Source organism: Cottoperca gobio, chromosome 16, assembly GCF_900634415.1.
Source record: "Cottoperca gobio chromosome 16, fCotGob3.1, whole genome shotgun sequence".
Classification (NCBI taxonomy): domain Eukaryota; kingdom Metazoa; phylum Chordata; class Actinopteri; order Perciformes; family Bovichtidae; genus Cottoperca; species Cottoperca gobio.
This window is the reverse complement of record NC_041370.1, coordinates 14224164-14235904: the sequence shown is the minus strand read 5'-3', so window position 1 is coordinate 14235904 and position 11741 is coordinate 14224164. Positions and strand designations below refer to the sequence as shown.

The 11741-nt window shown below is 40.7% G+C and overlaps 1 protein-coding gene across 1 annotated transcript; it reads left to right on the top strand.

The window, feature by feature from the left end:
- The first annotated feature begins 1904 nt into the window (after positions 1 to 1904).
- tent5ba (terminal nucleotidyltransferase 5ba) lies at positions 1905 to 6739 on the top strand. The gene is made up of 2 exons (XM_029452314.1): positions 1905 to 2280; positions 5572 to 6739. The coding sequence occupies exons 1-2, from the start codon at positions 2125 to 2127 to the stop codon at positions 6598 to 6600; spliced, it is 1185 nt and encodes a 394-aa protein (XP_029308174.1). The 5' UTR covers positions 1905 to 2124; the 3' UTR covers positions 6601 to 6739.
- The last annotated feature ends 5002 nt before the right edge of the window (positions 6740 to 11741 follow it).

The following is an 11741-nucleotide window of genomic DNA, read 5'->3' as shown; positions in this document are numbered from 1 at the left end:
GATTGTTCTGTGTGGTTGTAGACTTTAATGTTCCATTGGCTGAATAAACAAACAACTCAAAGGTAAGGCAAAAAATGATAAGGAACTATAAAAATGTGTGATCAGCAAGCAACATATAAAAGGTTTAATAGCCTGCTATCATAGTTTAAATACGCTGATACTAACAACAGCTTCTAGATTTCAGTGAAAAAGAGGATGGATTTCCATAGAGTTTTATGGAGTCTGTTTTATGAATCAGATACTGTAAGATACATTCTTAGAATAAGATGGTAAAAGCACATGCATGTATTGTCTTGTATATTTTAGACTCCTTTTTTATTGGGCATAATAGGCCTACAGGAGTTTTTTTAAATACTGTGGATGAAGACTGCCCTACAAAGCCAAAACGCAGTAACTTCATATTTTAAGACCAGAAAGTGACTTGTGTTTGACCATATAAAAATACTATGCTATAAAAAAGTTGTAAAACGGTATGTGAAATGTGCAAGAACTACTGTAGCCTAAACCAAACCAAACTGTTGGGATTGCATTTTGGCTAGTTAAGCTAGCTGGCGGGACACTTTTTCCTGTATAAAAATCATTTTTGATGCATCCTAATAATTGAGGATTTTATCCTAGCTTAGCTGCCTAATGGTAACTGTCGTTCCTGCAGCTAATGCACGTGAGTTTATGTGGTTAAACTACCTTTAAATCACATATTTAAACATCTTTGATTAAAGATTAATTATTAAAGTAGCCCATTAGTTCAAATAGACAAAAAAGCTGACAAAGAAATTTGAATATATTTTGTATCTATTGCTTTTCCCTGTGCCCTTTTGATTCTTCAGTATCTAAAGACTGTGACAATTATATAATCAGCCTAAAAATAATAAAGTTTACATTTTATAGCCTAAATGTTCTTTCAAACGGTGTCCCTTACAATAGCAGTAGCCATTATATAGGAACTGTTAAAGAAAGGGTAATGTATTTAATGCCCTGATGCTTATGATAAAATTGTATTTATTTTATGAAGAAAATTAAGTAAAAATGTAAATAAAAGTAAGTTGACACAACAAACAGGACAGGGAAAAATACAGGAAACACGAAAAAGCGTACTTCTGTTACACAACATTTACTTGTTCAGATCTCTCAAAATTATAAAAACGAAATTCACTTTTTAGTTGAACCGTCACACCTGGGAGACACAACTGGTGGCAAGAAGATAATGGTTTGTTTTAAGGTTGTGAAGGAATCAGCTTCGTAAACTTGGCTTGGAGAGTTACCAGGTTTCATTTTCTGGATAATCTTGGTTGGGCAAAGTAATTTGCAGCTGCTGTTGAAGTGCCCTCCAGCTGGACCTTTAACTTTCTTTCTCATGCATATGTTTATAGGTCTGTATTCAATAATAAAACAAACACTTTATTTGTTCCCAGAGGGCAATTTGTAGAGGCCATTAGAGTAGTACATTAAAAGAAAGCACAATATAAATGTAGGATCATGGAGTGCGTGATCGTGAAGCAGGGCGTTACTGGAAAAACATCCTGAATGTTCTGCAAACATTCACTAGGCAAATAAAGAAATATATCATAGGAGGGAAAGTATAGGTTGTGTTAGAACAGCTGTAATCTGATCTGCCATTTAAAAAAAAAAAACTAATCTGACATAAATGACCAAATAGTAGATTAATAAATGCTCATTTCTAATATTACTGCAACTTTAGATCAAAAGATCATTATCATAATTTGTTGTTTGAGGGAAAACCCTGTCAGCATGCAGGGTGCACCATGAGCAGAGCAGAGGGGAGGAGGCTGTCAAATGCGTCAGCAAGTGTGTTCTTTGCAGACAAGCCGTCCATAATCGGTGACCAAACACAGCAGCCAATCACAGCGCACATGCTAATGAGGAGGCTTTAAACCCTCCGATGAGTCGCTTCTCTGCAGACTGACCGGATTTTAGCGGCTGATCCCACTGTCACCTCCAACACCTCTGACTCGACTAACTTTTTCTACTCTTCACCTCAACATTACTAACCGGACCTGCTCGCTGAAATCCACGGGAATATCTCACCTGAAAGGAACCGTTGATTCACATTCTGCTGATTTCTTTCTTTCTTTCTTTTTTTTTTGTTGCAAAGTTAACATCGCCATGTCTTGCGGTGATGCGTCGGATCAGAGTCGGCGGTTCTGTGTGTTGTCTTGGGATCAGGTGCAGCGCTTGGACTCGATCCTGGGGGAGGCTGTCCCCATCCACGGCCGAGGAAACTTCCCCACTCTGTCCGTGCAACCACGCCAGATTGTACAGGTACGAATCCACCACACGCATGATTACATACTCACTTGTGTTTTCCAACATGTTTATTTAACTACTATTTATTAGTTGCAGATTTAAGTTTGAGCAAGTGGTCATCTTTTTTTCAAGAATTACATATTTAAATGTATACATATTAAATATTACAGCTGACTATCCTTCAGGTGGGTAGGTAGTGAAACCTCTGGATCAAATAGTCTTACATACTCGGCCTATCTCACTGTGATGACACCAGGGGAATTCAATATTAAAATGACCTGTATTTTATTTGTCTGGAACTCCCTTGGAAGCCAATGGGGCCTCTGGTGGGCTCCAAACCACAATTTAAGAGCCACTGACAAACCCAGGATCTAACATATGGAGGTTCTTTGAATCCTTCCTTGCTACTTAATTGTATTTCCTTGACACATTACATCATTTTGTTTCCTCTTTTTTTGTGAAACTTACATTTTGACTAATTTCTTCCCAGGACTGCTATGTATTTCTTCAATGACTAATATCTGGAGGTAAACTTGAGAATTCTTTATAATTGAAGTATTTTGATGAAAAAAGAAGGATTGATCAAGCAACAAACACCGTGAGGAATTACAACTCTCCTGGTTTCACTTAAATGTATGAAACCGACACGTACAAAGGTCCCTCCACATTTCCAGCCTCCTATACATTGGGCCGGATCATATTTCACTTCTCCTGCGATGTCTCTAGATAGTTGGCTATGTAATAAAGTGCAAGTTAAATGCCCTGATAGACTTTTTAGAATAAACGCATAGAACTAAGTCAAGTCAGGTAATGTTTTGTAGAATCCTTTTAGAATTTTTTTTTTTTTCTCCATTTCATTAACCCATCGACGTATTTAAGATTAAGCATGCGGAGCCCAGAGCTTCATGCTTGTGGTTGTGGAAAGATGAATGCTCCATTGAGTGTGCAGGAGGCTTAAATGCAGGTTTGAGCCCCAAATGTGGAGACTCTGTTCCCCCTGGATTTGTGGAAACCCCATATAATTTTATTCGGCTCAAATCTGCCATCTGCCACATGGATTTATATCTCGGTTGGCTGAACATTGACCAACAGTGAATCTCTTGTCATGACAACCTAGAACGAAGCTATTTAGCCTAAATCTACAATAGGGTTTGATGTAATTGTGCTTCTTCTTCTGTTATGCATCATAGGAGGCATGACAGAGTGTGGACCTTTTGTCATGCTGCAGGTTTAGAGAGAGAAACGGGCCGTATGCAGCATCGTGAAGCTCTAGAGTCCAAGGAGTTACAGGGCTGTAACTCTTTGTTCTTAACTTTTTCACAGATATGAGTGAGACAACCTACACTATAGCGCTGCAATCATTGATCGACTAATTGATTATGTCGACAGAAAAAAAAAAAGTCTGCAACTATTTTGATAATGTTATATCGACATTTCCTGCTTTTCTCTGTTTTAGAAAAATAATAAAGTGAATATCTTTCAGAGTTGGACTGACAAGACATTTAAAGACGTCACCTTGGACTTTGAGAAACTGAGATGGACGATCTAGAAAATAATCGGCAGATAAATCGATGAAAATAATCGTCCCTACTACACTACACAACTCCTTGTTTTCCTCTTACCTTTTTTTATTAATAATTTTTTTCCTCAAGAAGTGAGAGGCTTGACAAGAGGAGGCAGAGTCAGTATGAATGTATTACTACCTGTAGTCAGAGGGCAGAGGGAGGAAAGGTGTCAAGTGTAGGCCTGACCCTGAATTTGTCTCTGACTGTGCTGACATATTGGGCCGACCACAGAAGCACACAAACGCCACAATATTATTGCTTCTGATTGGAATTTGAACCCAGTTGGCAACACTTTATGGCTGCATGATTACCACGCCAAGTTATGCAATTATGAATTTGTCCCTTTGCACACTCTTCTGTGGAGGGTTGACCTGCCTTCAAATGTTTGTTTGTCCGTAGCCTGACCCAGTATGTATAAATAGAGCCGGCTTGTTATCTGATCACCATGGGAGAGCGAGTTAGCGGACACTAATCTGACAGGTCAGCGCCAGTAGGGAGATTTTGAATTGTGTGTGTGCTGGTGGGTAACGTCTCATTTAGTGCTGCAGGTTCTACTGTTTGAATTGTATGCAATTCCTATTTGCACAGTGGAGCTCCAAGTGTAGCTTAAACATACAGACTGTCTGGTATTTTTTTTTGTTGCTACAAATGTGTCAGCTGTGCACACATTGACATGCATATGACACACTTGTCAAATAGCTTGCCAGATGTAACGTGCACAAAGCTACGAGGATGAATGACTGTTTGATGTCTTATTTCGGACATATTTCCCCTTTGTGCTTGTTAGCATTGATGTTGGCTCACCATGTCCAGCTGTAGATTATCCTCTTCCAAGATGGTCGCACTAAGGCGAGATGGCGTAAATATCTTATAGGTCACTGGGACAGAAAGGGAAAAGCCGCTGACCCTTCATGACCTGAGGTTGTAACGTTTAGCCTAAAGCAAGATTGGACACCACTGGTCCTGCACACTTGTGTTCACTCTCTTTTGGTTGCGGTTCAGGATTTTACGTACATCTTATCATCGTGTTTGACAGAAGATAAAACAATCTGACCCGGAGGGGGGTGGACCTGGAGCACGGACTCACCAGCTCTGCTGCTCTTTGTTTGGGCTCTTCAGGTTTCATTCAAACTGAGGCTGATGGTGATGAAATGGACTTTTTTGAGCAGCAGTATTGATCTTGTCTTCACATGCTATTGATTTCCACTACCCCCATGTGGAGCTTATTTGGACACATTTCAAGAGTCTTCTTAGATGTTTGTATTTCTTTCATAATTTCTGCAACTACAAGTAGACATATCATGTTTCAGGTTCACACATATTGGGTTCTACTAGAACATGTTTACATGCTTTAATGTTAAAGAAAACCTTTATTTTTCTCATACTGTGCGTTTGCATAAACCTGTATTCACCATGTGTCTGAAACGCTTAGTTTCAGCGCCTTTCTATTTAAGCCACTCTCCAGGAAAAAAGCCCAGTCTGCTCTGATTGGTCAGTGTTTCCGGGTCTTTCGTATCTGCGCCTTTTCTGCACTGTAGCGGCACTTTCTACCTTAAGGCACAGTTTCTCAATAAGAGTGTGCCTTTCTCTGTGGATTGAGCGTTTTGATACTTTCACAGTATTTATATAGCACCTAGATGTGATTGAAATGTAAACATCACTATTACAATATGGGACCTTCTTCAAAAGGGAACCTTTTTATAACTTCATTTATAACATGTTCTGTCTCGTCCCTGTCCAGGTGGTGCGGGCAAGGCTGGAGGAGAGGGGTGTGTGCGTTAAGGACGTGAGGCTGAATGGCTCGGCTGCCAGCTACGTGCTCCATCAGGACACTGGACTGGGCTATAAGGACCTGGACCTGATCTTTGCCGTGTCACTGAAAGACGATCAGGCCTTCCGTCTGGTGAAGGACGTCGTGCTGGACTGCCTGTTTGACTTCTTGCCGGCCGGGGTCTCAAAGGAGCGCATCACGGCACTGACCCTCAAAGAGGCCTATGTACAGAAACTGGTGAAGGTCTGTAATGACACTGACCGCTGGAGCCTCATCTCGCTGTCTAACAACACTGGCAAGAATGTGGAGCTAAAATTTGTAGATTCTTTACGGCGACAGTTTGAATTCAGCGTGGACTCCTTCCAGATTTGCCTCGACTCTCTACTCTTATTTGACCGCTGCTCAGAGACTCTCATGTCTGAGAGCTTTCACCCCACTGTGATTGGGGAGAGTGTGTATGGGGACTTCAAGGAGGCCATGGATCACCTGTGTCAGAGGACCATAGCGACACGCAACCCGGAAGAAATCAGGGGGGGTGGATTACTGAAGTACTGCCACCTGCTGGTGCAAGGGTTCACGGCCTCTTCAGAGGCGGACATGAAGCACATGCAGCGCTACATGTGCTCACGTTTCTTCATTGACTTCTCTGACATTGGAGAACAGCAGAGGAAACTGGAGGCCTACCTGCAGAATCACTTTGCTGGGATGGAGCACAAACGGTACGAGTGCCTGACGACTCTGCACCAGGTAGTGAACGAGAGCACCGTGTGTCTGATGGGCCACGAGCGGCGCCAAACGCTCAACCTCATCTCCATGCTGGCGCTGACTGTGCTGGCTGAGCAAAATGCCATCCCCACTGTAACGAATGTCACGTGTTATTACCAGCCAGCTCCGTACGTGCAGGACATCAACTTCAGTAATTACTATATTGCACATGTGCAGCCGCCGCAGGTCTCACCGTGCAGTAATTCATATCAGACGTGGCTGCCCTGTAGCTGATCTGGCTGTGAGAGGAGCAGAGATGGACGTGTCGCCATCGCTCTTTATGTTTCAAAGGAAGTGGAATGAAAAAAAAAATAAAAAAAATAAAAAAACCAAACCCATTTTTGCCAAATGTGACTTTACTAAAACAATCCTGTACTGCTGTACTGCTGTACATCTGATTGAGCCGACACATTCATTTTCTCACTTGTATTCTCTTGCAAAACATCTGTAAGATTGCTGGTCATTTCTGAGATGTAGCGATGATATCTTGTTTAAGTATTAAAGTCTTTAAGCTTTATATTTCAAAAATACATTTTTGAGGAAACAAACAATTGAGCTGGTGTTATTTTCATACTCTTTCATAGGCTTAATTTTTTTTTTTTTTTTTTTTACATACTGGACCAAAGATGTACTTGTTGTTCAGAAAGGGAATGTTGTTATGATTCCAAGTGCCTAAAATGAACCATGAAATGTAAAACAACAAAAACCATCTGTAAAGTGAGAACTGTGCATTCAGTGTTTTCTAGATTACTCTGTCTCTCTTTTCAGGAACAGACTCATTCATTTTTGTGAAATAAAAATAAGAAAAAAAACTGCAGTTTTCTTTTGTAGTGTGGTTATTTTATTTTTACATTGATATTTCTACCTATATGGATTTAATCTTTGGTTCGAAGGGCGGTTAGTTTAAACTGGGCATTATCTGAACTGCCTCACCATTCACACAATTACATTTGTGTATTCACACATGACCATGATAAGCAACATGCTTTTATTGAAAATGGCAGTAGCTTTTCACTCACATTTTTGTCCCATCTTACTCTGGATGCATGGGATGCATTGGAGGTAGTATATCCTGATAAACTTATGACAACAAGGCCGCTCATTTCCAGTAAGCGGACCCATTGAAATGCATATACTGTCGGCTGGAGTGACTCATTTGTAAAACTGGGGCTGAGGATCCATTACAATCTGAGGACATGAACCATAAGGAGGCTTTTCTAAAGCACAATGGCTTCTCTCTCCTCTGTGATACTAAAGCTTTTTAACAAAGGCCGCCCTGTTCTCCCACCCATGTTACCACTGGAAACCCAGCCCTGCTTGACCGATTCCATGTCCAAATCTTTAGCTAGAATGGTAAAGTTTGTTAAAAGACAGAGATGGCAGAAACGACACAGCTCGTATAGATTATTAGCAGACCTCTGATCCTCACAAGCCTCGCTAGTCACATTTGGGTCAATATTTGCATCCATCATGCAAAGTGAGAACAAGAAATAGTTTATTTTGCCACATGTGAGTCACCCCCATTTATTCAATGAACTGAGTTTTAAGTCTGGTGTTGAAAGACAGTATTAGAAACGTAGTGTTATTGAAGCCTATATATACACTGCCTTATCTTTTGTATAAATCTGTTAAATACAGGGTTACTGCGAGCAGTCAGTACTGGAGCCAATATAAAGTAATGTAGGACTGTGAATGTTCCCAATATGACATTCTTTTACTTTGTGTTATATTATCTTGCACGCATGGCCAGATTAACCTGACTCCTACTGCCCTCTATGCAATGTGTTTGCACTCTGAAGCCTCCAAGTTACCTTTAATTCTGGTGCAGCCAGTGTTCCTATGCTGGAATAATACTTATATTTTGTGTTAGTTTGTACTAATGGGATTAAACGCATCTTTGATTGGAAGTATGCAACATGTGAGCACAATATAAACAATAAGATTCCTACATTTTGACACAAAATAACACAGGACCCTCCTTAGTTGATGTGCTGCGCAAATGTATCAATTTGATACATTTTGCAATTAAAGGTGCAGTCCCCCAATTGTGCATACAAAGATTTTTTTGTTTGCCAAGGGGAGTGCTACTCAGCTTATTAAAACAGCTGTTTGATGTCCTCTCTGTCTCCGGGGGAGCTTCCTAAAGTCTGAGTATATATTTATTTTTATCTTGGCTTGGCCTTGGAGACTATAAAGTCTTAACAAAAAGTCTGTATAACAAACTAAAGGTTTTTATCATGTTTTTAATACGACTCTTGTGAGTTCCCAAATTCCCAAAGTGTAATAGGCCAGTGGAGCACCCCTTTAATCAAATGACCAAAACCACCTGACATGCACTGAACCTGAGGCTGTTGGAGCACCTCGGCGTCCGTTTGCACAGCCTGTTCACTGTTACAAGTCAGTGCTTGAAGATTTTTATTTATACTAAATTAAAAAAAAAGTGCTCTTATGGCTCAGGGGAGTGTTTACAGCAGAGCAACTGCCTAAGTGGAGAAGATGCTGTCTTCTTCTATTTGTAACTGAATACTTCCAATGATTATTATCTATTATTCATTGTCTTCCTCTGTGTTTATCTCTGAAGATCCTTCCTTCCACTATAAAGGATAACAGCATGCTTGTTTGAACAAAGGATAACACACTGAATGATATGAGCTGAAGGGCACAATTCACCAGTGAACATAAAGTTTGCTTTGGCAAAATGTCCAAGTGTTATGTGCCGTTTTGTGCTGTGTCCTATTTTCAACCAGCCAAGAAGTGTGATCTCGTAGCTTTCTTATAACGTTTGTATTTAAGTTGAGCTGAAGCATAATATTTTTACGGTCAATATTATTCTTAAGAGTGCAACACCTTAAGAATGCAGCCCCGACCTTCTATATCATATAAAAAAAAGACCCGATGAGTAGCAGTTGGACTGATACAGTTAATTAAAACGATTTCTTATCAACTACCATGTCTAGAAGACAGGCAGGAATTTCATCCAAGGGATCATAGTGTAACTTTTCTCAGACATTTAATTTGGGCTTTAATTTAGGGAGTATGTGTGTGGGCTGAGGTTCTGTGCACACGTCTGTGTGAAAGCAGTGTGATGACAGGACAGAGACGCAGTAATGACAGAGATTTTGCAATTTCTTGCCACAACACAAATCAAATTCACCCTGGCCCGCTATCTGTGCTATTACCTCTCTTGAAAAAGGGTTTATTCACCCAAGGGAGCGATTATAATGTCCCACTTACCCATTATCCACAGGGAGCTTCTCACTTTGTGCCTCAGTTTGGTGCATACTTTCTCTCTATGTCGTCTCCCCTGATGCAAAACAAACCTTTAAGACTCATTTCAGATCACACTGACTTGAGTCAGGAACTGGAGATGTTTTAAATTAAGCTGCACTTGGGGAGCACATGAGTCTGTGGATGTGACATCATCCTGAGTGTACAAAGGGGAAACACATGTCTTAGTTGAACTAAGTGATTGGAGCAAGCTGACATTGCATCTTCAGCTGGAGGAGATGTGTGTGTGTGTGTGTGTGTGTGTGTGTGTGTGTGTGTGTGTGTGTGTGTGTGTGTATGTGTGTGTGTGTGTGTGTGTGTGTGTGTGTGTATGTGTGTGTGTGTGTGTGTGTGTGTGTGTGTGTGTGTGTGTGTGTGTGTGTGTGTGTGTGTGTGTGTGTGTGTGTGTCATTGTCTGTTTGTTGCTGCGTTGCCGGGGTACAGCACTGAGAAATGTCCACAAGTTCATCACAAGTTCTTCATGAGCGGATCGAGTCCAAACAACAGTGGCATACCTATCTCCAGGTGTATTATAAAGAGGAATCCCACACTTACACACTTATAATCCACAAAGCCTGCTGTTATGATAGTATAGTATGTGATAGTAATAGTCACAAGTTGCTGTTTTCAGGTGGAAACCTTGTATTTCCAAGATGTAAACATTTAGCCATTTGTGACTTAATTAAATTGTGTTTGAAATGGCTGTAAGCATAAACGGATGGATGAAGTCATTATCTCACAGAAAAGCTTTTAATTCTTAACTTATCTAACAAATGGAAACATGTCTGAAAACAATAAAACTTGTTTCCCTGGATAGTAATGAAAACATAACAATCTGGACAGCAACAAAGTAAGAAATGCTTTTTGGCCTAAAGCTTTCTTCCACTGAGTAAGAGTTCACGGGGAAGGGCTCGTCGATGGTTAAAAACATAAACTATAAACATGTTCATCAACCAGTGGTGGAATGTAACAAAGTACATTTACTCAAGCACTGTACAAATATAGCTAATTATTATGTGACTTTATCCTTCTACTTTACCACATTTCAAAAGGAAACATTGCACTTTACACTCCACTACATTTATTTGACAGTTACTTTGCATATCAAATGCCTTGCTCGTCCACACAGGTGTTTTCAATCACTCTGGCTGATTCAATCACTCTAATCAGCTGTCTGTTGAGCGATGCTGAGTTTTACATGATACAATAAAACCAACAGACGTTTGAGGGGGAAATTCAATCAAACACTTTTTGTTCATGCCCACACAGTCTACAGAGAAGACTTTATTAAGCAACATAAGTGAAAACACCTGTGGATGGACTATTGTTGCGCATGGGCTTGAACATTTTCTGATGCTGTCATTTCCTGTCTCTTCCTTGTGTTTTCCCGTGTTCCCCTCTCCTCATGTCCCCAGTTTGCCTTTCTGTGTGCATGCGTTTGTGTGTGTTCTCTCACTAGCCTGGTTCCTGTGTTCCTGCTCACCGTACACAGCTGCCATCAATCTGCTCGTCACCTCTCTCACGGCTCCCTGCTCCCTGCTCTTCCAACACACTTGCCTGCGATCAACTCATCAGTTTTTCAGCATATCTCCCCTCCCTGTGCCAGATCATTATCGCAGCTAGCGTGGTAGTCTCACTTGCCGGGCCTTGCTCGTTTAGAGAATTCGCAGATGTATTCTGTGTGTTAATTTGTGGCTGGAGACTTTCCCCTTGTGTCTCAGGTTCATCTGCCTGCTGAGCCTCTTGCAAACTCAGCCTGCCCACATCACTCACCATCGTCCACCTGTCCAGCTCGGTCTGCCAGCCACCATCGCCCCTCTGCCTCAGCCAGCCATCTTTTCCTCTCCACCACCCTGTCATCCTGCAATAAACCTTATCTTTAACCTACCTGTGTGTCAGTCCTGCGTTTAGGTCCAACTAACTACACCATAGAAGATTCATAATTGTTATTAATTAAACTCTGAAACAGAGAAATAACTAGTTAGAATGTCCTCTACCACCAATTACACCATTAAAATGATCCTTATACTTTAATGCATCAGAAGTATCAAGTAAGTGATAGCCTATATAAAATAAATTATATTTTAAAACATTTTACAGGAAGCCAG

Bases quoted from the DNA above. Each gene is read 5' to 3' on its own strand.
- tent5ba (XM_029452314.1), top strand. From the start codon at position 2,125: ATGTCTTGCGGTGATGCGTCGGATCAGAGTCGGCGGTTCTGTGTGTTG. The intron at 2,281-5,571 runs GTACGAATCCAC...GTCCCTGTCCAG, and splicing joins AACCACGCCAGATTGTACAG to GTGGTGCGGGCAAGGCTGGA.